The sequence below is a fragment of the Simochromis diagramma genome, unplaced genomic scaffold, assembly GCF_900408965.1.
Source record: "Simochromis diagramma unplaced genomic scaffold, fSimDia1.1 OVJJ01000024.1, whole genome shotgun sequence".
Lineage (NCBI taxonomy): Eukaryota > Metazoa > Chordata > Actinopteri > Cichliformes > Cichlidae > Simochromis > Simochromis diagramma.
Window position 1 is genome coordinate 1,534,909 of NW_024387332.1, and position 26,518 is coordinate 1,561,426.

The following is a 26,518-nucleotide window of genomic DNA, read 5'->3' on the forward strand; positions in this document are numbered from 1 at the left end:
ATAGAGGACTCTGTATCAATATGAAGCTAGATATTCTGGTGCTAACACCCCAGGGAACGTGAGGTCACAGGACTGATGGCACAAACGCTACAACCCAAGAACACTGCCTCCCGTTTACTGGCAGTGGGAGCTATACCCATCTGCGACAAATGTTTGGGGAGTTGGCGTCTGCATTCTCTGCAGAGGCCAGGCAGTGCAGACGTGCATGTCCACACAGACTCACAGCATACATGAAAACACTGGGATTCAAAAACGTGGGGCACTTTTCTTGAATTCGATTTTTGTTTACTCGTTTTTCACATGGACCGCTGCAAAGGATCGTCCCGAACCCTCGTCTGACATTTCAACTCCTCTTCTCTAACGACTGCACAAACCCAGACTGCTTTTCCAGCTCATAAACAGCCCTCTCTGTGGAATTTCCACGAGGGAACATGTGTCTTCGTGCCCTGACCTGGCTCCGTGCGGAGACTTTACGGCACACAGATATGCAGACACTTTGTAGCTGAAAGCCTTGTAAAAAGCACCTCAGGTTGCAGCAGCAGCGGCCAGATTTACTTCGAAGTCACTCTGGGCTGTTTCAAAACGTTACTGCTGGTGAAGAGAGCGAGAAATGAGCTCAGTGATGCTTCGGCACCACTGATGTGTTTTAGCTGCACTAAGTAGCTCCCAGGTGCCAAAAGCACAACATGTACAGCATCTAAGTGAGGTTTAGTCTCTGGAATGTTACACGAATAAACATCATTGTAATTAAGAAGATGAAGACATCCTGGTGCGTTGCCCAGGTCTGGTTTGGAGTAAGCTGGTTCCCTGAGAGAGGGGCTTTGGGGCTTGATTACATGCAGGGTAAGATGGACGAGGGGGCCAGAGACAGATTGGTGCAGTGATGACAACCGTACTCAACGTGTAGCAGACTGTAGGGTGAAGTCGTTCCAGAGCTCGCGTATGGTCATCAGGAAACCAGGGGAAACTATAGCAGACCTGGAAGGATGTGGATCCACTAGAAAGTGCTAGAACATCTGAGCTGAGACATTTAACCCACTACCAATGCAAAAAAGAAAGACGGATTTAAAATGTAAAATAAATAAATGCATATTATTGTGATATGTTCACAGCACAGTAATGTACTTCAGATGTTCGTTCTTCCAACATTTTGACTGTTTTTACGCCCCTATTTTAATCACTAACACAATGGGTGGGTTATATTTGTATACATTTAACATACAGCTAAAGCTGCTGTGTGATTTAACTCATCCTGCCCTGTAATGGACTGTGACCTCTCCAGGACGTCTCCCACCTCCTGCTGAATGACAGCTCAGACTCCAAACCTCCAAACTATGAAACATGCAAGCGGTTAAAAACGTGGTGTGCTGTGAGACAACAGTGCTAACCACTGAGTCGCTGCGCTGCTGCCTCGTTATACTCTGTTACCATGAAAGTGGCCTAAAGCCCCATCAGTAATGCAGACGCCATCCAGAAGGAGGCTGAATGTGCAAGTGCTGCGACAGGTCTGAAGCGAGCGTCAACAACATGTTATTAAAATGTTGTAGTTGCCGCTTGTAAACAGATTCTATCACAGTGTTCACAAAGGCTAACATCTCAGTGTACTCAGTCACTGCCGTGTGCTGCAGCTTTTCAGTAACTACTCTGAAACATATTAAATTTGGTATAATAAAAACTGAGTCGTGTCGGTAGGAGCAGCCTGCACCGCAGGGGTGGACAGCACTACTTTGCCAACCATTAGCATGCTTTTATTCCTTTTATGCATGAATGTAAATCTATCCTCATCTTTGCACGTTGACTCTCACCACCGTTAAATAACTGGTCACCTGTTAATAAGTGTCCCAAACACAAGTCTGATGGTCTTCTGAATGTTTTCCATGCACAGCCAGCTCCACTGCTGCTTCATCAGTAAACACAGGATGTTCAGAGCCACCTCAGCCAGCGCCATCTCAGATCCAAAGCCGAGACCTTTGAAAAAGGAACAAACAAAGACATAAATGCAGAAACACATCCAACCACATTCTTACTGTGGTACAGCTGAAGATCACGTCTACTATATAGTGTTAACTGAGCACGGCATGGAAAGACATACGTGTATAAACATAATACAACCTGTTTCAGTGACACATTCGACATACAGAACTGTGCAAAAGTTTTGAGCCAGATTCTCATTTAAAGCAATAAAAGTACCGTCAGACTGATGCACCTGGAAAGTGTCTGTTCAGAACCTGTCAGCCTCCCCAGAGTCTCTCTCTGTTCTCTGATCATATTCACAGAACAGGACAAAAGGTGGCCACCATCCAAAGAGCTTTGAGTGTCCTTCAAGAAGCCTGGAGAGCTGTTCCTACTTGTGACTAAGGAGTCACAGGACAGCTTGTAAGAACGCCAGCAGCGCTGAAGAATAAATGTGGGCACACCAATATTGACTTTCAAGCTCATTAGAATTATACAGAGTCTATTTTTCCTTATATACTGTATTTCCTTTAATGTTTGCTTGTGCTTCACTAAATCGCTGCACCCATTTCACATTTTCCCAGCTAAATACAAAGAAATGAGGGCTGGTGTGTAACTGATGCAGTGTAGATGTGAAGAGCATACCAATGCTCCTTTTCATACGTTTATCAATGGTGCCCTCATGTGGCTGGACTCAAGCGCTGCCATGCCTCAGAAACAGGTTTGTCACTCAGCTTTGCCTCTAAATAATTTGTGAATCAACTTTTAAGTATCAGAGTAAAATCTGATTCAGAAACAACAGAAGCTGACCTAAAGGTCAAACACATGCCTCAGTACTATGTACTGGTAATGAAAACTACTGGACTCCATACCAGCTGCTGTAACTAACACAATGTTTGTAATACTGTCACGTCAACTACAACAATGACACACATTTACTGATGGTCACATCTATGAATCAGGAAGACAGAGTGAAGAATGCCATCTGCAGTAATGGAGCCAGTTTTCTCTTAAGGGTCACCTTGACCTTCCATCTGCAATACATGGCAAGCCAGCACATGACAGCCTCCATCACTGGGAGCAGAAGACATGAGGTGGAGTGACAACAGGTGGGTTGCAAGGGAGAGGATGAAGCATGCACATAGGGCTGCTCAATTAATCGAATTTTAATCTCGATTACGATCTGGGCTTTCAACGATCATTAAAAATGACTGAGCCAATTATTAGCCCCTCCCTTGTGCTTTACTCTCGCGCTGCTCCGTGTGGCAAATCGAGCGCACCTCTCTGCATTTCGAACACGTGTCACAACAATTAAGAGCAGCGGTCTCCAACCTTTTTTGCAACACAGACCGGTTTATGCCCGACAATATTTTCTTGGACCGGCCTTTAAGGTGTCGCGGATAAATACAACAAAATAAAACTAGTACCGGTACCAAAAAAAAGAAAATTTATTCATAACACACGTGAAAAGACCCAGGAAAACAGAGTTAACGATAAAAACGATAACAAAATAACGCTGAAAACTGATAAAAACCCAGAAAACTATACATTTCACACCTGAGCCTCAACTCTCGCGGCCCGAAACCAAACGACTAACAGACCGGTACCGGTCCGAGGCCCGGGGGTTGGGGACCGCTGATTAAGAGGACCCGAGGGAAGCTCGGAAAGCTAAGCAGAAGTTATTTGGAGAGGAGAGTGACTGCTGTTGGTTGAAAAGAGGTAAAAAAAAACTTCAGTGGTGTGGAAACATTATGGGTTCGCGGAGTCAGACGTGGATCAAGTAGACACAGTGTGTAAACTTTGCTACAGTGTCGTAGCTGCACCACAGAGCAACACTGCAAAGTTCACTAAACATAGATGTTTACATTTTTCATTTATTTCTTATATTGCAAACATTTGCACTGTTATCAGTATTTGCACTATTTTATATTATTTTTTGACAATCTTTAAAGTCATTATTCAACACATTGTTATTGTTAAATAAATATCGTCAAATAATCGAGATCTCAATGTCAGTGAAAATAATCGTGATTATCATTTTTGCCATAATCGAGCAGCCCTACATGCACAGATAAGATTTGTCAAGTGTTTGTGTAGAACAGTATAAACTGAGCCATGAGCTGATGCAGGCTAACACCTTCCACCTCGTGTCCAACGTTTGGTGCTCCGCAGCAAAGTCCAAACGGTCAGTTCTGTGGCGTTCAAGGAGACGAGGTCTTTGAAGACGCGTTTTGTTTTTGCAGCCCTTCAGTCTCAGATGCCGTCTGATGGTTATGGGGCTGCAGTCGGCACCAGTAACGACCTTGCTGGTGCTGGTGAAATCTTTGGGGTCTCCCACTTAAATGTTTTGTTCCATAACCCTCAGGATCATTTAAGAAATTCAAAATGTCTGTCTTACTGCGTCCCTCCTCAGCAGCTGTGAGAGAGCCTGCTTATGCAGCTCAACAACCCGACCACGTTCACAAAGGGGACGTTGTTTTGCCTTTGCCATCAGAGCATCATGGCAGAAACTGCCTGACAGAAAATGACAGTGAACCCACATTTGTGCACAGATTTGGCCTTTTAAAGGCACGTGGTCGTAAACTTTGGATCAGCTGTAAAACAGCCTGTTTCAGTGCAAGTGCTGTTTTCAGTAAACTCCATGCTCAGAATAATGTTCGGCTCACTCCCATAAACCTTTGCTCAGGACTGTACATACTATAGTGTGTATTCACCTGTTCTCTTTCACATTAAGTTGATGTTCAAATAAGCGTCTCTACACTTCATACTATGTATTTACCTGACACTTCTGCACAAGTGGAAAGCAGGTCTCATAATAACGTCCATGATATGGATTAAAGTGTAATACTGACATTTTTACATTAAAAACAGCCCCTGTTCACCACGCATGGACAAATGCAGGCGAACGCTCCAGCTGTGTGAAGAAGCAGCTGTATGTGAACGAGCTCAGACGCTCATTTAAAATTACTGAAGCAACCTGAAAGAAAAGGTTTCGTGAATTTGAAATTCTGTTTGGAAAAAACAGACAACCACTACAGAGGCGAGCGGCCATCCGTCCGCCATCGGCCCTTCATTTAAAAGCCTGCATCTCTGCCTGCCTGCAGCCCAGACCTTTGAGCAACTGAGAACATTTGGCATGAAAAATACCAAAAAAGACTACCCAGGGCTGGTGAGCTGCTAGAATTCTGCATCAGACAAGATGTGAACAATATTCCCGAAACACAGCAACAACATGTTGCTGCAATCAAAGTCAAACTGACCTGGGGGGTCATTTTCTCAGTTTAAACATGTTTTCTATGTCCTGTGGTGAATAAAATATGGGTTTGATAATCACTGCATTCTCTTTGTTTACATTTTCACAGTTTCCCAACTTTGGGGACTGAAGCTGTAACTAAAATTGAAACAAACCAGCAAAATAGAAGCAAATCATGTATGTTAACGTTAAAGTAGGAGTGTGGCAGCTCTTACTGACAGCTGTAGTTGATGGCTGTCTGTTAGGCCTCACCTTGGCTAGCTGCCTAGCTGGTCTGCTATCCTGTTTGATTCTTGTTGGAACAATTGTTCATGAAATTTGTGCTTCAGTTTGGATGAAATTCTGTTACTTAGCACTTGTTAGCAGACGTGTGCCTGTCCATCATACCAAGACAATATTTAAAGCAGTTTATGATGTACTTCATCCTCTCTTACAGAAACAAGAAGAAACTAGAGTCTGATAGTTTCACACGTCGCTGGCCGACTGTGAAAAAATGGTTTATTAAACAGTGAATGTCTCATTACAGCATCGAGCATAAGAAGGAAGGGCCTCGGTTTTTCCTGTGGTAGTTCTTTATAATGAACAATGATGGCGCGCTGCATGATGCAACAAGTCCTTTGTGATAAGTCTTAAAGGTAGATAAGAGTTAATGTTTTGGGTTTGGACTGAATGTCCTAACATTTCTGACACACTTCAGGGAGAAACTTTTTATACAATCTCTGCTATGAACAGATCATATTCGAGGACTCAACGAGCCTGAAAACTCAGCGCAAACTGATGGAACGAGGACATGTCCCTCACAGCTGTGTATATCAAGACATCCAAACATACCTGTTTGTCCCAATAAATTATCTTTTATCATTTCTTAGCAGCACAACAACCGCTGATTAAAGATTAACTAGTAGTGATGGGATTTCCATCTTTTTTTAGAGAACCGGCTCTTCAGGTTGTTTTGTTGCTTTAATTTATTTATTATTAACAATAATATAAAATTATGCACAAAAGGAATTACTAATGTAAAAAAAAGTGGTTTTATTTATATATGTTTATATATAAATATATGCGGTGGCCCCTAGAGACAAAACACGTACAAACTCCAAAACACATTTCTAGCATGAACTGAACTTCCAAAGCAGAGCTACTAGATCACTTAAATTACACAATTGAAAGCATGTGTGTATTGTTTGTGTATTTATACACAGGCACTTATATATAGTCAAATAATTTAAAAAAAAAAAAAGTTCATTTACCTGTTACTACCACACACCAAATCCGGTCGTTCGTACTTCCTGGCTTGTGTAGCCACGAGGTAACAAAAGCTCAACACTGCCCCCTAGCATCCTGGAGCACTTCTGCTGTGTTTTGTACGCGTTTTGAGTTTTTATGTGTTTTGTCTCTGGGGGCCACCATAAATATACTTTTATTTATTCACTCCACATAAAATGTAATAAATAAATCATATAATACAAAAACCAACTATTCACATTTCAACTTTTAACTATTTAAATTTTCAGCTTTTTCCTTTTAAACAAATTTAAAGTGAAAACAACACAAAACACTGCAAACCACAACACAATTAAATATAAATTAAAATATGAAAACAAAAAGAAGATACATATTCTCTGTCATATGGACCTGCATGAATAAACTTTCTGAATCCTTTATCATCTGCAACTGAAAATAGTTGTGGATGATTACTATACCTTTCTAATGTGACGTTGTTGTCCCTGCTCTCTCTCTCCCTCCCGCTCTGTTCCTGTGCTACTGAGTGTAACTACCGCCCCTCCCCCCTCTGCCCAGAGCAAAGCACAAGGCTCGCTGTGGAGTGAAGCGGAAAAAAGAGAGAGAAAGAAAACAACCCACAGCTCGCGATAAGGAGCCGGCTCGCGTCGTTCACGTCAAAGAGCCGGCTCTAAGAGCCGTTTCGTTCGCGAACGACCCATCACTATTAACTAGCGACTGACCAACCATCAATGATGGTTATTACAAAGTGTTGCCAGATTAGGAACGCCCAGCCTGGGCAGCAGCTGTGAGCTCTGTCACAGATGCCTGTTTTAGACCTAATGTAGTAATAGACTGTAGTTTCCTTTGCTGCCTCGCTCTTTGTATCCACAGCAGCATGTCAGTTTGCCAAAATATGAACATGTGGTCTGATGCATTTGATCAGTGACTGGAACAGAACTCCCAGCTGTGATCACAGAGAGACACTGAATGGAGAGTGGTAGTGACTTAATGAGTCAGTGAGCTGGTCAGACACAAAGGCAAACGAAAGCAGACAAGCCAGCGTGAGTCACACACAAAGACACACACACAGACACACACACACAAACAGAGACAGACACACACACACACACACAGACACACACAGACACACACACAGACACACACACACACAGACGATGATAGTTGTGATAATGGTGATTCGAGATCCAACGCTGGCTTTTAACTTTGCCATTTAAGTTTATGCATCTTACTGCAGTGACATCAGCCAAAGGCAACATGATGACTTCTCCAGTAATTTAGACAAAAACCATCAGAAACATACAGATTTCAGGACTGCTGGAACGGTGCTGCTGTGTCAGCTGTTGGGTGTGACTGAGGGTGATCATGGCCAGTTTTATTTTATTCAATAGTCTTACTGAGTATTTACTTTACTGGTTTAAATTCACACGCAGCACTGAACCATTCATAAACCAATGTGAATATTAGCCCGTGTCCTTACCGCGTTCCCGACTCTTCCTGTGATCCAGATGGCCTCTAAATTCTCTTAATCCTGCACAGGTCCCTCTCTCTGTCTCATCCTTCATGGTCTGTTTCTCCTGTTCATTGATAAAGGCTTGCAAATATCCCAGAGACATCCCATTAAACATCTGGAATCACAGAACAGAGTTTGCACTTAATAACATTCAGTGAAAGTAAAGCAGCTGGATCCCATTTTCCCTCAGAACCGTCTCAGTTCTTCAGCAGTTTGACAGAAACATTGCTCAGAGATTGGTCCATGCTGACATGATGGTGTCACATAGTGGTTGCAGCTATTCAATTCAATGTTATTTACACAGCGCCAAATCACAACAACAGTCACCTCAAGGTGCTTTATATTGTGAGGTAGACCCTACATTATTACATACAGAGAAAACCCAACAATCATATGACCCCCTATGAGCAGCACTTTGGCGACAGTGGGAAGGAAAAACTCCCTTTTAACAGGAAGAAACCTCCAGCAGAACCAGGCTGAGGGAGGACTACAGGTGTAAATCTCCTGTTCCTCCACATTCCAAAGGTGCCTTACTGAATGTAAATCTGGAGACTGTGGAGGCCACAGTGAACTCACTGTCGTGTTAAGGAAATGACTGAGATGATTTGAGCTTTGCAACACATCTTGTATTAGCCTGCTGGGGCCAGCCATAGACCCGCTATCATCATAAAGGCACAGACAGGGTCAGCTCAGTTGGCAGTAAGAGGCCCAACGTATGCCTCTACAAAGAAAAGCCCACACCATTAAACCACCAAATGAATTATGCACCCCTTTGGTCTACTGCGGCCATAGGCCACGTGCCTCGAGGCAGAAAGCTGCAAAAAGTTGTCCTTTGGAAAGAAAAGCGACCAGACTTGATTGAGGTTCTTGGTCTGCTGCACAATATTCTGCACATCAGCAAACAGAAGGTCTGCATTTACAAAACATTTACATTCATATTTTAATTCATTGTTAACTCAGTCTGGTTGATTCACTCGTAGAGGCACAAAAGAAGCTCCACAGTGTGAGCTTTTGCATCATTTAAAAAGCGTGCACCCGAGCTGTGATGGACGTCGCTTACTGTGCTGGCCTCCTCCATACTGAACAGAACCGGAGGTCTCACGTCTGAGCCATTCATACAGGGAACGTTTTTACTGGAGAACTTCAGACGAGATCTGGAACAAACAGAACACACATGACTGAAAACAACTCAAGCAATTATTGAGCCTGACTTAAAACAAGCCTGGTTTTATTACACAGTATTAACTGTACCGCAATCATCCCCACTACAAAGACAAGTGACGTGTTAAACCAGTAAAGATCCATGCTACTGCACGGGCGTCTCACTCTGCTTTGAAACCATGGAGGGCCTCTTCAGTGTTCCCAGTCTGGGTTGACTTCATTGTGGGGAACAACAGCTCTGCATCAGTAAATGTTCAGTAAGAACTGCAGTCAGATTTATGATGTGAATGCACCGGTGACGCACACACAGTGCACTCAGATCATAACTGTGGCGCCAAACACATTTTGCTTTTCCAAGATCTCCACGACTCCTCTTGTTCAGGGTTGATCTGTTTGTTTCTCCATTTCTATTGCTGCCATTTCAGTTTTTACATTATACAGGTGGTATACAGTATGACAATGTCTAAGGCAGGACAGGCTGGGAAAGACGTAACAAAAGTACAAATAGAAATGCACAGTGTATCGCTAAATGTTGCATCTGTAAGAAAAACAAACATTCAGCACCTGGAGCACAAAAATTAAAAAATAGGTTTAACTTGTGTGATCTAACCCGACTCAAACCGCTGACCTTCCAACTCGTGGACGACCTGCTCAAACTCTTGTGCAGCAGCTACTCCAAAAAACACAAAAGTGAGTCCTCACAGCATTGCTCTTAGCTAGCTCAGATGGTGAGAGGATCACAGGATAGACGCAGGAGGTGCAGGAAGCAGCGTGCTCCACTGAGCCTGCACGTGTTTCTTACCTGGTCTTCTTATCGGCACCTATTTTGCCTCCATCCACCTCAGTCTCATTATCCTCTGTGGGGCTCTGAGGCTCTGAGCGAGGAAACGCCGTCTTCAGGGTGTCGACGATGGCGTTCACCACAATCTGCACGAGTAAACACATATGAGCTGTATCAATTCCATTTATTCAGGTTTATTTATCGAGCGCCAAATCCCAACAACAGCTGCCACGAGGCATCACAAGCTGAAACCAGAGCAGGTCATTTCTTCCACATCAGCGCTCCGTCTCAGCAAACTAAGCACAAACACTCATGTGTCACTCACTCGTGTTAGAATGAAATAGTCACCTTGTCTATGCGTGACACAATGAAAGGTTTCTTGACAAAGGCGATCCTGGCATCTGTATTGAGAGCGAGAAATTCCTGCATCTCCTCACTGTTGGCTATTTCAGGGATGCTGCACAGTTGCTGAAAAGGTTGAAACAGAAAGAAGCCACCAGAAATGTAGCAGCAGGCCAACAAACAACACGAGTGCACTACAGAAAGGTTTTCCACCAACTTTTAGAAAGGTCTCCAGGAGGCCCTTCCTGGCTTCTATCTTATCACTGTCCATGTTTCCAAACGGCATGTCTGGAAATATTTTCTTTGGACCTTTCACGCCTGGAAAAAGATCAGATGAGTCAGACTGGAACAAACAAACTCTCTAAGGTTCTCAAAGGTCTAATGCAACACTCCTTTCAAATGTCGAGCAAAATATAAAACTTCAGTACCTTTGATGAGTTTCCTCAGTTCTGTTTTTTCTTCCAGTCGTGTCTGCAGATTGAGGAACTCGCTGTAGCGTCTGTTGACCGTGTGATAGGCTACAGACTGAGCAGAAGATGGATTCTCACAGCCCGTCTGTACAGTTTCTGCATCCTCAAAGCCGGCCTGGATGCTTCCCGGGTTCTCACAAGCCATTGCTGTCTCATACTGTAAAGATAAAAAACAAACTGTAAGGCTTCACTGATATCCCAGTGAACGTAAGAATGCACCAGTACAGGCCAAACATTTGTGACTGTATTCGCATTCCCATCAGTCAGTGCAGGAAAACATGAAGTTTTTTTTATTGTTATTTATTTTATTTTATCTTCAGTTGTTACAGATGGGACAGACATGGCTGGGGGATAAGAAAGGGAGAAAGAAAGATGAAGGAAAAGAAAAACAGAGGGGAAGAGGGACAGTGAGAAACCCTAACCCTAAGCAAAAAAAGAGCAACATAATAAACACAGCACCACCACATTAATAGCTAACAGTAAATAACAGTAAATATTAAATATTGAATGCTGTTGTGTGGCACGCAGGACCTACAGCACACAATGTGCTGTGAGGTAGCAGCCAAGAAAGGTGTAGTTTGTGTCTGTGCACACCTGTGTGCATCAGCGCGCTTGTATTCAAAAGGTTTCTCCATGTAACGATCTGCTAGGGAGTGTGGGGAGACATAGCCCCGCCCCAGGGCATGAAGCAGGCATGGAGGAGATCCAGGCTGCAGGCATCCAGAGGCCCCAGAGTACGAGGACCCAAGGAGGACCATCGGAGGGGCATCTGTGCCACCCTCCTGGGAAGAGCTGAGGAGAGCCCCAGATGAGGGGTCACCCAGCAGCCACGGAGCAGAGGCCAGAGGGGGCTGCAGTGACGTGCCGTGGGCTCTGCGGGCAGCCAGCCATGCCAGAGTGAACCGAGCCCCAGGCCCAGAGGCCTGAGAGCCCCCCACACCCCAGAAAAGGCCTGACCGAGCCACGGGCGCCCGACCGTGCCAAGCAGCCACTGTGAGTGAGCCGGTACATACCTGAGCGCCCAGCGCCGCGCACCAAGAACCACCAACGCACTGACACCCGAGGGCATCAGCCACCGGCAGGGAGTGTGGTGGGGGGAGAAAGGCCTCCATACTTTGGATGTTCCCAGAGGGGCGGAGTCTAAGACCCAACCTGACATATAGACACAGACGAACAGCCACACAGACACAAACCTGCATTCCCACCCCCATATACACATATACAAATACTCAGCACTCACCCAACGTAAAGACAGACAAATAGACACTGTACACACAATCACACTCCCCAAACATACTTTACACCCCAGGTCCAGGTACCCTCACCCCCAGAGGGGGAAACTGCACCTAGATGTTACCCTTTGTGTTAAGTGTTACTGTGTTAAGGTCTAAAACTGATATTAATTATGTGAAATTAATTTTGCTTTTTTATTTCATGTCCACCTGAGAGAACAAAGTGTCCAAATAGACCCTCACTCAGTCACGGCTAAAGCTCGGCCCCAGCCCTCCTTCGGGTCGCTCATCAGCGCGGGGATGACAAACTGCATTACTTTGAATACTGTGTAACTGACTTTTTTCCCTCTTAATAAAGAACATCCTGTGTTTTGTGTTTAGTGGTGTTATCTTTGTCTAATATTTACTTTTGTTTGATGGATTAAGCTTGCTATCCAAACGTCCTAGCACTGATTTATTTAACGTTTTAGTAAAGCTCTAAAAACTTTCTCCCAGTGCAGAACGAGTCCTGTTTCTGTGTATTTTAGGGTTTTAAACAAAACTGAAAGTTAAATATGTTGAAATATTAAAATTACTGCCTTTTATCATCATTATATTTGTCAGTGCTAAAAACTGCACAAATGCAGAAAAGCTCATCATCATGGCCAAATGCCTGATAGAGAGGACACTCCTGAAAGCAGTGCTGTAGCACTCTGGGTGTTTTTCTGTGGGTCATCGATCAGCCCAGTAAACACCAACCAACAACTGCATCGTAGCAAAGTCACATTGTCCTTACTTTGATGGTGTAAAGTGTGTAGGGGTGCGAGCCGGTGCCTCGGTGCTCCTTAGCCGTGATGGTTCCAGTGATGCGGAGGTTTTGGATGATGACGGGTCCCTCGGGGCTGCTGAGGGGCTCAAAACTGAACGTGGGGACAGAGGAACAGCACTGCAATGTACTGACAACACTCAGCTCATTAGGATTCATTACCCCAGTCTGCTCTGCGCCTATAAGAAGGCCTCTGGTGGCGATTATAGACGGGGAACTGCCTTCTCTCTCCAAGGAACGAATCCTGCTGATACTGGAGTCCCTCTCTGCTGTGCTGAGCGATGGCAGGACGCAGCCATTAGTCTGCTCCTCCGATTCTGAGCTCAGCAGGAATTTGGTTTGGCCGTCCACTGGACTGTGGCAAACATCCTCCAAATCCAACCCGTAGTTGGTCTCGACAGATGTGGCGCAATCCTTCCTACTGTCATCCAGACCATCATCTTGTCCGATCATGACCAAAGAATCGCTGGAACTGCGTTTAAAATCAGCCAAAGGAGAATCCGGGTCAGAGTCATTTTCCTGGTAAAATGGGTTTGACTTGCTTCCTCTTGTGTAGCGCCTTAAAAAGGGTCGAACAGTTTCATCTTCTTCGGCGTTGTGTTGTGGAAAGTCCGCCTCCGCGGAGTCGGGCACATCATCGGCAGCGGGCGTGGCGGTCTCTGTGTGATTGATCTTTTCAGCCTCCGCTCTCTGCGCAGGAACGTCGCTGTTCTCTTGAGGAACATGTGCTGCCTGCCATGCTGGAGCGACCTCATCAGGTGGAGAGGGTAGGAGCGGGGATGAATTTGGTGATTCTGTTGTTTCTGGCGGTTGGCTGACAAATATTTTAAGTATGAGGAGGTTTAACCAGTCAGGGTCCGACAGTTTGGCAACGAGAGGCAGCAGGACATTACAGGTTATCAGCTCTCCAACCACAAACCGTCCAGTGCGCGTTTCCAAGTGCGGTGAAGGCACTAAAACGTGCAGCAGCAAGTCTGCGACTGCTCTCACATAGTTGACTTCCACTGTTTCGCTGGTCACGGCGAGGTGAGGGCTGCTGATGCTGGAATAAGCCTTCCACAGCTGCTCGTTCTCGCTGCTCTCATTTGCTCTCAGAGACACCTGCTGCTCGGTCACCAGCTCCTTGGCTTTCATGTAGTCCTGTAGATGGCAGCCGAACAGATCGAGGACCCTCTGGGTCAGTTCCTGCAGAATTCACACATTTACACGACCCATTAGAGAAATTCTGATTCTCTCCATTTTTAATTCTGCATTTTAATTTAGTTTCTTTACAAGTTCTGTTTTATGCTGGACGTAGGAAAAATGACTAAAGTGACACCGACAAAGGTCGAATAGGCAGAAGGGGTTAGAGCATCTCTGTGGTGAATACCATAGACCGGTGCTGAGCTGCTAGTGGATGTGCTGAAATACTTCATATGACGATTTGAACTACTTGAAGTCTAAATCGCAACTCACAGGACCTGCTGTCACCTACCACACAGTGCTTCTTATAGAGCTCATGGTTCTCAGAGTCTGAGCTGGTACATAAAGGGAACTACTGTGGTTTCTCTTATTTCCTGTCATATACAGAGGATATTCATTTAATATGTTGATAGAACAGTAGCAGGATAACATCCTCGTAAGTGGATATCAGGCCCATGTAGAGCAAAATTGAGTATTTTAGTCTAAATAACCCAAAATGTGATGTCCACGTATGTGGACGCAGGTCCTAGGATGTTAAAGAACTCCTCAACAGTCACATGACCTGTGGTAATGGGTCACACCTTTCCTAATATTTACCCAGCTACAGTCCAGAATGACTTGTTTACTAACACGTATCAACACTGCATACATTATTTTAATAGATGGTTTTAACCATCCCAGACTTTTGGAAATCTCTTTACAGATTTTAATGCAGATTTACAAGTGCTCCTCATCCATAGCAACAACAACTGTAAGCAGGTTAACACAAACACTTGTTCTTCAAGTACTTGTAGTGTGCCTGGCCTTCACATTAACTACAGAAAATTCTTGCAAGCACATTGTTAGACCTTGTGAAAGCTCCCTGCTCCTTTAAAGCTCAGTACCTTCCTGTCAGCTGTTCTTGCTCGCAGTTTCAGCCTCATGGCCATGGAGATCATGGCTTCTTCAATCTCTGTTTCAAAAGCACTCTCAGAGGACACAGTGGAGTACCAGGAGGTGACAAAGTCTCTGATGATTTTCTTCACTGTGTTGTGGATCTCCTGGTCCAGATCATTTTCATCCTTCTCGGACTTTGGAATCTGAAAATTAGTAATTAGGAGTCTAAGGTTAACTTAGCCCAAACTGTTTATAATCACATCCATATATTGTAAAACATCAAGCTGTACACCATCATTAATTATAGACCTACTTGCTCCCAGGTGATAAACCTCTCCAGGTGAATCACACTGTTGGACTCAAGAACAGTCTGTGAGCCGAGCCAGCCCCAGAGCACCAAGAGCAGGCTGGTGAAGACACACAGCAGCCAGATGTTGACCAGCAGGTGGAACAGCACCAGCCAGGCCAACACCACACCGACGCCCAGCAAGCTCCGCTGTCCCCACACCTCAGCCATGATGCTGCAGGGTTTGCTTTCTCAATGGCCCCAACTGGAGAAGTGAAGATCAGGCGTGCCGGGTACCATCACTCCTTAAAGAACCAAAACGATAACACCTGAGTGGCACATCGGAAACAGGACGGGAAGCTGAGTGCAAGCAGAGTGGGGTTAAGTTGAAGTAAAGGGGATGAATGTGTAACACAAACATATCATCCACGCTGCTTATCACGTACTGACAGCAAACAGAAGAAGTGTTGTAAAATGCTTCACTGACCTCAGGGACGATGTGTCTCGTATCTGCTGAGCCAGCGCGTGTACGCTACAAGCTAACGCTGATTGTACCGTGCTTCGGGAGTAAATGAACATGCTTCACTAGCTAACCCGGTGTAGCTATGCTGCGGTGGTACTAGCGTTAGCCCAAAGGCATTAACTGTCGTGCTGAGACCGAACTCCGCTCAGATGTTTCATGACGGTGTACGTCCGACAGGCTGAGACAGCAGCTAAGCAAGATGTCAAGATTAATGTCTGCCCTTTAGCTGCTTCCTACGCCAGTAACAGCAGCAGAGAGGTAGCTGGAAACATGAGCGGCATCGCTGCTTCTTTGTAAAGATGCTGAAATGAAGAGAAGCGCTGTATTTGTCAGAGCTGCAGCACGCATATACCAACCTTACAGTGCTGAACCAAAGACACGTCACTCCAGAAGCGCGCGACGCCTGCTCATAAACGCACACAACAAGCTACAGCGCGAGCTCAGACAGACATACACCCTGCACGAGCCGTCCAGCACTCAACGAGAGGTCTCGTGAGCTTCTCGGCGTCAACTCCTCGGTCTGGTTTGTTTACTTCCTGTATTGCGAGCTATGACGTATCGATTGGGGCAGGCTCCAAGGCTTCGGAGGCAACTGACTTCCGGTATTTGCCAAAAAGTGATTGCCCGTATTCAAACTGCTGTAAATGGCTTCTTGGCCTATAATGTGTGAAATATATTTCAAATGTATCCCTCACGAATGATATCAAGTCATCGTGAGACACAAACAGCATTCCTGTCACAACGCAATCAGTTCATGGCAAAGCGACTTTTATATATCTTTGATTTATCCAGTTAAAAATCCCTCTTTGGAAGTCCTGTTCACTAAAGTCTATTCACCAATATAAGTAAAGACATTACACATAAAAAAAAACACATGGAGACATTGGAAATCAGTCTGTAATTTGCATTTTTACAAATTAAATATTAGTTTGCTATTTTGTGTACACACTTTTACACTCATTCACTCATCAACTTGCATAATGGATTTATCATCAGGTCACAATATAATCTGAAGTCTCCATCTTTCTAACTCTGTGCCTCCATGGGAGGCGATGCTGTCAGTCTGCATTTAACACCATAATTCCCTCCACACTCACCACCAAGCTGGAGCATCTGGGACTCAGCTCATCTATGTGTCTGTGGATCTCCAACTTCCTAACTGGCAGACCACAGGCAGTAAGGATGGGCGGACATGTCTCAGCCTCCACCACTCTCAGCACTGGAGCCCCCCAGGGGTGTGTTCTGAGCCCCCTGCTGTACTCTTTGTACACATATGACTGTGTGGCCACTACCAGCTCCACCACCATCATCAAGTTTGCTGACGACACCGTCGTGGTGGGCCTGATCTCTGATAACAACGAGACGGCCTACCTGAAGGAGATTAGGAATCTGGAGAACTGGTGCCAGAGGAACAACCTCCTTCTAAACGTCAGTAAGACAAAGGAGCTGATAGTGGACTTCAGCACTAAGCAGGAGAGGAACTACCTGACCCCCGTCATCAACGAGTGCCCAGTGGAGAGAGTGGACAGCTTCAAATACCTCGGAGTTCACATCACGCAGGACCTGTCGTGGTCCTGTCACATCAACACCGTGGTGAAAAAGGCCCGTCAGCATCTCTACCACCTCAGACGCTTGAGAGACTTCCAACTGCCCTCCAAGGTGCTAAGGAACTTTTACTCGTGCACCATAGAGAGCATCCTGACGGGAAACATCTTAACCTGGTTCGGGAACAGCACCATGCAGGACAGACGAGCTCTACAGAGGGTTGTGCGGTCAGCTGAGCGCACCATCCGCCCTGAGCTCCCTGACCTGCACTCAATCTACAGCAGGCGGTGCTGGACCAAGGCCAGGAAGATCGTGAAGGACCTCAGCCATCCCAACAACGGACTGTTCTCTCTGTTGAGGTCAGGAAAGCGATTCCGCTCCCTGAAGACCAACACAGAGAGACTGAGGAGGAGCTTCTTCCCGCAGGCGATACGGTCTCTCAATCACACCACCACACAGTACTGACCCACACATATAGTTCTTACACACACACTGGACATTCTGGACATTGTTTTCACTTCATCACTTAAATCACTTTAAGCATATTTGCACTGCACAAGACATAATGTGGATTGCACAACACTGGTCACTACATTCTTCACTTCCAGTTAATACTTGTACAGCTGCTGTTATTGTGTATATATTTATTTATATTTCTTCATACATTCTTATATAGTTCTATATTGTGTATTTTGTTGTACAGTTATTTTATTTTCAACTTTAATTTATATATTTTATCTTATTCTTTCCCAGTTAAATTTACCCTTCATTCTAATTTGTGTTGTACAGTTATTTCATTTTTTATATTTTATATTTTATATTCTTATATTTTATTCCTTCCTAGTTAAATTTACACTTTTTAATTTTTCATATTTATTTCCTATCTTATTCATAGCCCTTTCCTTTTTTTTTTTTTTCTTTAGGTCACGAGCAGTTGTCCAAGCATTTCACTGCATATCGTGCTGTGTATGACTGTGTACGTGACAAATAAAAATTTGAATTTGAATTTGTCAGCCAGTTTGCTTGCACTGAAAACGTTTACTTTACGCGACGATACGATTGCGGCGGGGCGTGGTCTGCGGTGCAGTGCAGGGATGCCGGACGCACAATCGTGCCCCGTCGACTTAAAATCTGTACTGGGTCCTATCATGTTGTGTGTGTGTGTGTGTGTGTGTGTGTGTGTGTGTGTGTGTGTGTGTGTGTGTGTGTGTGTGTGTGTGTGTGTGCGTGCGTGTTTCTGAACAGCAACCGTGAATAAAATATTATGGAAGCACTAACCCGTGGATATATTACGATTTTTTTTAAAAATATCTGTACTCTGTAAAGTTTCTGATATTCAGTCATTTATTTATTCACTCATTCACTGTGGTCGGTCACATTGACTGAAGGGCTGTCACAGTTGAATCTTGAAGCTGATGTGAATATCTGAGTCAGGATGAGGCTGAAAGGACTCGAAAACTGAGTTAAATCCATGTTAAAGTGAGCCTGCAAACAGTCTGTGGTCTGAACATTACATGGTGAAATCTGTTCACAGATTCAGTCATTAAATTTGATAGATACGGTCTACTGAAAAATCACCCAGTGGATCCACGACGGATGTCTAATGTCTCGGTATAGCCTACTGTGTCCTGGTCACAGTCCAGATAAGAATCGTGGATTCAGATTTCATCAAGCTCAGATCCAGTTTGGCTCCAGTCGTTTCCCAGTTCATCCCATTCAGATCTCTTCACGATGGTTTAACTTTTCCCGACACGATGTGTGTTCTTTATTCAAACTGGTTCATCCTCCCAAAACTATACTGAGATTTTTTTTTAAACGACTTACTCTCAGTCTTTAAAATACACTGCCGGGACCACAGAATCTAAACACAGGAAGTTAATTCGTGAGCAGAAGTGCTGATGAATACCTCACCACTCACGATTAAAATGTTCTTTTCTTCACATGACTTGGAAACAATCTCAAAATGTTAAAAAGAAAGAGAGCAGGTTCAACTGAAGTATTTCTTTAAATCAACAGCAGCTGAATTTTAGTTTAGTTCAAAGGAGCATGAAAAGAACGAACTCTCTGAGCTTGTGTGGTACTTTCCCCCCAAACATTGAGTAGATTTATTGAGCTGAGCTTCTTCTCAGGGTGCAGGCTGAGCTGTACCTTTCACATCATACATGAACATGGCTGACTTAACTCCCAAAGCCTCATTAGTTCATCAGCCTTGGAGTTTTTCCATACACTGACCCATGACTTAGAACAATGCTGTGCTCAGCTATACATCAATGTAGATACTGTTAAATTCACAACCCGTGAGTGTGAGCTGAGCTATAAAAATCAGTGTTTACTGATTTTCTTGCTGTAAAATCCAGCTTTTACGCTGGATACAGACATTTTTCTTTAATTACCACAGGTAATTAAATACTTCCTCGGTTATTTCCTTTGTTTATAAAATTATCTGGGGAGTGTCAGATTCCCTTCTTTCATTTCATTTCAGAAATGAAAACGGAGGACATGAAAGTCAGAAAATGAAACTTAACACTTGCCACTTTGGTTTCAGTTTCCACATCATATAACTGCCTTCCATGTGCTATTATGTCCCGGACACAGAAGGAGCTGAGAGGTGAGTGTTTGCACATCCTGTGGTCTTTACTGTATAGACAGTTATAGTAAAATTAATAAAAGTGCAGATGTTGTTATGAGTGTAATGTCTGTGAAGGTTCTCAGTCATCCAGGTCATCGTAGTCTTCACTTTTGCCTTTCAAGCAACTTAAAGAAGTCCAGACGCTTTTCTTTCCAAGCTCCTTAGATTATGAATGTAATGTAATGCAGCTTTAGGTCTGACTGGGGCATTTTTTTGGCCACCACTAAATGAGCCTTTTCAGGTCAGATATGAAAACGAGTGAAGACGGAGTAAAACGAGGTATGCTGATGACTAGTATAACCTCACTAATCTGATTTGTTCAGTGTGGTTGACTCTGGAGCCAGTGTGGGAAAATATTTCTGAAAGACCGGAGGGAGCCACACAGTCGCTCATTAAAATGACCTTGTGTGCAATTTCACACATGCCATGCGTCCGGGTTTTTCAGAAAGCCTTATTTCATACGGTGAGTCACAGGGTTGATAGGTTAGCTCTGTGAGGGTCTGTGGGTCATTCCTCCTCAGCCATGAACAGGCTCATGACAACTTACGAGACACTACCTTTGACAGAGGTGAGTGAAACACGGCCCTGCACTGCTTTCACTCTGGATTTATTAACTGAAATCACTACTGGTGCTTTTGGGAGATTTAATGTGTTGTATATTGTTTCCAGCATATTTAAAAAAAGACAATTTTAGGCTTTTCTTTGTTCGTAACTGTTCTGCCTGAGCCTCGCCAACTTAATTTAGAGCTTGTGTCCGTTAGGTTTCCATTTCCTCTCACGGTGTGAAAAAAAAGCCCAGACTGTGGAGTTCCATCGTCGAGATGACGTCTCACATGGCACTGTGCAAACTCTGTGAGTACAAAACAAGCTGCTGTGAAGTCACTCTCATAAAAAACACTAACTGGGAAAATCCGGTATCTTCTTGTCATTTCTCCTCTATTTATAAAGTTAGCAGTAAAGGAAGGAAACTGGGACTTTGTGGTTACTTGGCAACCCCTTGGGGGATTTTTTATGAGCCACAGTTTGACTTCATCGGCTGAGTTAACATCTTTTCTGTCACCATCAGTTCCTCTGGTTCTGGTGGCGGCTGTTGTGCTCACTGTGAATGGGATAATAGGAGATCCCCTGTTTGAATGCCTCCAAGACACAGACTACAGCGAGCTTCTTGACATCGTGAAGAAAGGTCTTCCTGCTACAAAGACGCCTCGACACGTAGCAATCATCGGCGGGGGCATCGCTGGACTGACGGCTGCCAAGTTTCTAGAAGATGCTGGACATAAGGTAATTTACAGTCAGGGAAAAAATATTTAAACTACACTCTCTCTGGGAGTAATTTTCTGAGTCATGACTGTTGGTGCTAAAAGTGCATATGCTTTTCAAACTGAGTGTCATGGCTGTGTGTCCCCTTGGACATCAAAGGTGACCATAATCGAGGCCAGTAATCGTATCGGAGGACGTGTGGAGACCTTCAGGAACAGAAGAGAGGGCTGGTATGCAGAACTGGGGGCCATGAGGATCCCAAGCTTTCATAAGTGAGTAAAGAGACGCACATGCCATGGCAAATAGACACCCCCTTATTTAATCAAGGAAAATATCCTGTTGGAAGTAAGAACTGAATGATGCCAGAAGAAATGTACTAGCCTATAGAGTTTTCAGTACTTGTAAGATTTCTGAGCCTCTAAGTAACTAGGAAGAGTCTAACAAAACACTAAAGATCTTCTAGCTAAATGGTTAAAATACCGTATATATTCACACAGGATAACTAATGTGCTTATGTCACAGGATTTTGCTTTCTTTTGCGTCCAAATTACAAATACCTATGAACCGCTTCATCCAAGATGACATCAACACCTACTACTTGGTAAATGGAGAGCTACATAAAACCTATACAGTTGAAAACAACCCCAGCGTGCTCAACTACAGCTTGTCTGACAGGGAGAGGGGGAAAACGGCCGCTCAGCTCTTCAGCCAGGCGCTGTGGAAGGTTTGTTCATGTGCTGCTTTGTTGCACATGTCAATGTGAATCTTGTCTTGTAAATATTGTGATTTTCACACAGGTGAGAGATGATGTGAAGGCAATCGGCTGTAGTGCCACATTGGATAAATATGACTCCTACACAGTGAAGGTAAAGGTTTAATTACCTTGACACTTGATGTCATACAGATCACAGCTGTAATCTGTTGGGGGGAAATGTCCTCACAGGAGTATCTGGTGAAGGAGGGCAATCTGAGCCGTGGAGCCCTGAGGATGATTGGGGACATCCTGAATGAAAACAGCCTCTTCTACACATCACTGATCGAGATGATGTACATGCAGACAGACATCAGTGACAATGTCGAGTAAGAAATATTCATATGTTATGTCACAGTGGGATGTTAAGAAGCCAGGGAAGAGGAACAGCAGCTAAGATATGCTTCTGATCCTGAGTGGTTGGTCTTCCATACCTTCTAGTGCCACCATTGTTAGACTGTACTCCAAAAGGGCAAAATAGTTTATTTAAACGCTTTGTAGAGCTGAGGGAACAGATTCATGTGGCAGTTCTCCTTTGTTTCGTCATTACAGTGGGGCAAAAAAGTATTTAGTCAGCCACCGATTGTGCAAGTTCCCCCACTTAAAATGATGACAGAGGTCAGTAATTTGCACCAGAGGTACACTTCAACTGTGAGAGACAGAATGTGAAAAAAAATCCATGAATCCACATGGTAGGATTTGTAAAGAATTTATTCGTAAATCAGGGTGGAAAATAAGTATTTGGTCACCTCAAACAAGGAAAATCTCTGGCTCTCACAGACCTGTAACGTCTTCTGTAAGAAGCTTTTCTGTCCCCCACTCGTTACCTGTATGAATGGCACCTGTTTGAACCCATCATCTGTATAAAAGACACCTGTCCACAGCCTCAAACAGTCAGACTCCAAACTCCGCCATGGCCAAGACCAAAGAGCTTTCGAAGGACACCAAGAAAAGTATTGTAGACCTGCACCAGACTGGGAAGAGTGAATCTACAATAGGCAAGCAGCTTGGTGTGAAAAAATCAACTGTGGGAGCAATCATCAGAAAATGGAAGACATACAAGACCACTGATAATCTCCCTCGATCTGGGGCTCCACGCAAGATCTCATCCCGTGGGGTCAAAATGATCATGAGAACGGTGAGCAAAGATCCCAGAACCACACGGGGGGACCTGGTGAATGACCTGCAGAGAGCTGGGACCAAAGTAACAAAGGTCACCATCAGTAACACACTACAACGGCAGGGAATCAAATCCCGCAGTGCCACACGTGTTCCGCTGCTAAAGCCAGTGCATGTCCAGGCCCGTCTGAAGTTTGCCAGAGAGCACATGGATGATACAGCAGAGGATTGGGAGAATGTCATGTGGTCAGATGAAACCAAAGTAGAACTTTTTGGTATAAACTCAACTCGTCGTGTTTGAAGGAAGAAGAATACTGAGTTGCATCCCAAGAACACCATACCTACTGTGAAGCATGGGGGTGGAAACATCATGCTATGGGGCTGTTTTTCTGCCAAGGGGACAGGACGACTGATCCGTGTTAAGGACAGAATGAATGGGGCCATGTATCGTGAGATTTTGAGCCAAAACCTCCTTCCATCAGTGAGAACTTTGAAGATGAAACGAGGCTGGGTCTTCCAACATGACAATGATCCAAAACACACCGCCCGGGCAACAAAGGAGTGGCTCCGTAAAAAGCATTTGAAAGTCCTGGAGTGGCCTAGCCAGTCTCCAGACCTCAACCCCATAGAAAATCTGTGGCGGGAGTTGAAAGTCCGTGTTGCTCAGCGACGGCCCCAAAACATCACTGCTCTCGAGAAGATCTGCATGGAGGAATGGGCCAAAATACCAGCTACTGTGTGTGCAAACCTGGTAAAGACCTATAGTAAACGTTTGACCTCTGTTATTGCCAACAAAGGTTATGTTACAAAGTATTGAGTTGTATTTTTGTTATTGACCAAATACTTATTTTCCACCCTGATTTACGAATAAATTCTTTACAAATCCTACCATGTGGATTCATGGTTTTTTTTTCACATTCTGTCTCTCACAGTTGAAGTGTACCTCTGGTGCAAATTACTGACCTCTGTCATCATTTTAAGTGGGGGAACTTGCACAATCGGTGGCTGACTAAATACTTTTTTGCCCCACTGTATATGTTATATGGGGCGATCGTGGCTCAAGAGTTGGGAGTTCGTCTTGTAATTGGAAGGTTGCTGGTTCGAGCCCCAGCTTGGACAGTCTCGGTCGTTGTGTCCTTGGGTGAGACACTTCACCCGTTGCCTACTGGTGGTGGTCAGAGGGTCCGGTGGCGCCAGTGTCCGGCAGCCTCGCCTCTGTCAGTGCGCCCCAGGGCGGCTGTGGCTACAATGTAGCTGCCATCACCAGTGTGTGAATGTGTGGATGACTGGATGTGTAAAACGCTTTGGGGTCCTTAGGGACTAGGAAAGCACTATATAAATACAGGTGATTATATGTGTAATTTTTCTTATTACTTATAACACTGTGACCACTGACAGGTGAAGTGAAGAACACTGATTCTCTCCTCATCATGGCACCTATTAGTTGGTGAGATAAATTAAGGAGCAAGTAAACATTTTGTCCTCAAAGTTGACGTTAGAAGCAGGAAAAATGGACAAACCTAATGATAAAACAGCTGGGTCAGAGCATCTCCAAGCAACAGTAACCAGCGACAGGGCCGTGGACAGTCAAGACTCACTGATGCACGTGGGCAATAAAGACTGGCCCATGTGGTCCAATCCAACAGACGAAGATCAAACAGCTGAAAGAGGTTCAAGCTGACTGCGATAGAAAAGTGTCAGAATTGACAGAGTTTGGTTGCTGTGTAGCTGCAGACCAGTCAGGGTGCCCGTGCTGACCACTGCCCACCACCAAAACCACCAATGATCAGCATCAGAACTGGACCACGGAGCAATGGAAGAAGGGGGCCTCGTCTGGTGAGTCACGTTTTACATCAGGTGTGCATGTGTCGCTTACCCAGGCAACACCTGGCACCAGGATGCATTGTGGGTAGAAGGTGAGGCGGCAGAGGCAGTGTGATGCTTTGGGCGATGTTCTGCTGGGAAACCCTGGGTCCTACCATCCATGTGGATGATACTTTGACACGTAGCACCTACCTGAGCATCGTTGCAGACCATGGACACTATTATACACTCCACGGAGGCCACACCTCGCCACTTACAGGATCAAATGATCTGTCACTAACTTGGTGCCAGATGCCACAGCACACCTTAGGGGTCTGATGGAGTCCAGGCCTCGATGGGTCAGAGCTTCCGTGGCAGTGAAAGGGGCACATAATGGTCACAATGTTATGGCTGATTGGCATAATTCAAATTTATAGAAAATAAATGATTAGTTCAGCTTTAGCGGAGTATTGTGTATTAAGGGATGTTTTCTTGAATTTCTTTCAGGTACTTTGAGGTGACTGATGGCTTTGAACACCTGCCCAGAGCTTTCTATCAGGTCTTAAATGCCACCATTCTCCTCAACTCCAAGGTCAAGCTCATAAACCAGACAGGTGGTAGAAATGTGACCATCACCTATCAGGACCAGCACAACTCCCTGACTAACCTAACGGTGGACTACACCCTGGTCACTGCCACAGCCAAGGCCACCCTGTTCATTGACTTTCAGCCCCCTCTCTCTGGGGACAAGATGGAGGCCCTGCGCTCAGTTCACTACACCAGCTCCACAAAGGTGGTGCTTAGTTTCAAGGAGCGCTTCTGGGATAAAGAGGGCATCAGAGGAGGGAAGAGCATCACAGACCGTCCCGCTCGCTTCATCTACTACCCCAGCCACAGCTTCCCCGGGACATCCGCAGGTGCACTGCTGGCATCCTACACCTGCTCTGACGACTCCGCCCTCTTCCAGGGCATGAATGATGGGGAGCTGATGGCTGTGGTCCTGGAGGACTTGGTGAAGATCCATGGAGAGTACATCAGGCCTTTGTGGACAGGGGGGCTGGTGAAGAAGTGGGGCTTGGATCCTTACAGTCTGGGAGCCTTTGTCCTGTTCACACCTTACCAGCAGGGGCACTATGCCAGAGAACTGTTCCAGAGTGAGGGACGGGTACACTTTGCAGGGGAGCACACAGCCACACCTCACGGATGGATCGAAACGTCCATCAAGTCTGCACTCAGGGCAGCTAAAAATGTTAACAGTCTTACACTGTAGTGTTTCATGCAGCAAACGTTTATTCCATGTTCACTCCTTTATCGTCTGATATCATGAACACTGTTCCAGCTCAGTCCTGTGTGCTCCTGGAACCCACAAGCTAACCGAAAAGCCTCTGGAGAGCTAACTTTGGTGGCCGTACCCTGAGACGGATAACAGGCAGGAGTAGTATTAGTATTAGTAGTAGTCACTCCAGTGTGATGTTTATTTTCTGTTACAAATGTACTGTTGATGTACATCTATTAATTGATAGACAAAAGGTTTGTCTGTTACAGGCACTTTGATCAGATTTGCAGCGCTTCGCTCTTAAAGTTCCTCCTGTGTCTAAATACCAAGTTTCAGTCGGATTAAGTGCAGAAATCTTTATATGTTACATTACGTTGAAACTTGTTTGCAGAAAAAGTGGATGAACAATGGACAGAGCCCTGTGATTCATTCATTTGTTTTATTTAATTTTATCTACACGGTACTTCATGACTTCATTTTGCACGTATGTTGAACCACAAAGTAAATCTCTGGATT

General features: G+C 44.7%; 2 protein-coding genes across 6 annotated transcripts in view; one reads left to right on the forward strand and one right to left on the reverse strand.

The window, feature by feature from the left end:
- Window positions 1-16,176, reverse strand: part of snx19b (sorting nexin 19b) — a 43,670-nt gene extending 27,494 nt beyond the window's left edge. Inside the window, exons 1-11 of one of the 5 annotated variants that reach the window (XM_040006363.1) lie at window positions 15,976-16,176; window positions 15,124-15,401; window positions 14,819-15,013; window positions 12,723-13,937; window positions 10,674-10,872; window positions 10,463-10,563; window positions 10,252-10,371; window positions 9,925-10,049; window positions 9,022-9,115; window positions 7,929-8,076; window positions 1,827-1,968 (exon numbers count right to left, since the gene is read on the reverse strand). In XM_040006363.1, coding sequence (XP_039862297.1) covers window positions 1,827-1,968; window positions 7,929-8,076; window positions 9,022-9,115; window positions 9,925-10,049; window positions 10,252-10,371; window positions 10,463-10,563; window positions 10,674-10,872; window positions 12,723-13,937; window positions 14,819-15,013; window positions 15,124-15,327 — 2,543 coding nt within the window. In that variant the 5' untranslated portion in view covers window positions 15,328-15,401; window positions 15,976-16,176. Of the gene's footprint in view, window positions 1-1,826; window positions 1,969-7,928; window positions 8,077-9,021; window positions 9,116-9,924; window positions 10,050-10,251; window positions 10,372-10,462; window positions 10,564-10,673; window positions 10,873-12,722; window positions 13,938-14,818; window positions 15,014-15,123; window positions 15,457-15,583 lie in introns of all 5 variants that reach the window. The other 4 variants (XM_040006366.1, XM_040006362.1, XM_040006364.1 and 1 more) reach the window with 4 other exon arrangements.
- Window positions 16,177-18,457: 2,281 nt separating this feature from the next.
- il4i1 (interleukin 4 induced 1) lies at window positions 18,458-26,304 on the forward strand. Its single transcript, XM_040006367.1, has 8 exons — window positions 18,458-19,772; window positions 20,555-20,645; window positions 20,860-21,074; window positions 21,213-21,325; window positions 21,576-21,777; window positions 21,851-21,919; window positions 21,997-22,133; window positions 25,234-26,304. The coding sequence occupies exons 2-8, from the start codon at window positions 20,615-20,617 to the stop codon at window positions 25,994-25,996; spliced, it is 1,530 nt and encodes a 509-aa protein (XP_039862301.1). The 5' UTR covers window positions 18,458-19,772; window positions 20,555-20,614; the 3' UTR covers window positions 25,997-26,304.
- Window positions 26,305-26,518: the final 214 nt, after the last annotated feature.

Bases quoted from the DNA above. Each gene is read 5' to 3' on its own strand.
- il4i1 (XM_040006367.1), top strand. From the start codon at position 20,615: ATGACGTCTCACATGGCACTGTGCAAACTCT. The intron at 21,778-21,850 runs GTTTGTTCATGT...ATTTTCACACAG, and splicing joins TCAGCCAGGCGCTGTGGAAG to GTGAGAGATGATGTGAAGGC. The intron at 21,920-21,996 runs GTAAAGGTTTAA...ATGTCCTCACAG, and splicing joins ATGACTCCTACACAGTGAAG to GAGTATCTGGTGAAGGAGGG.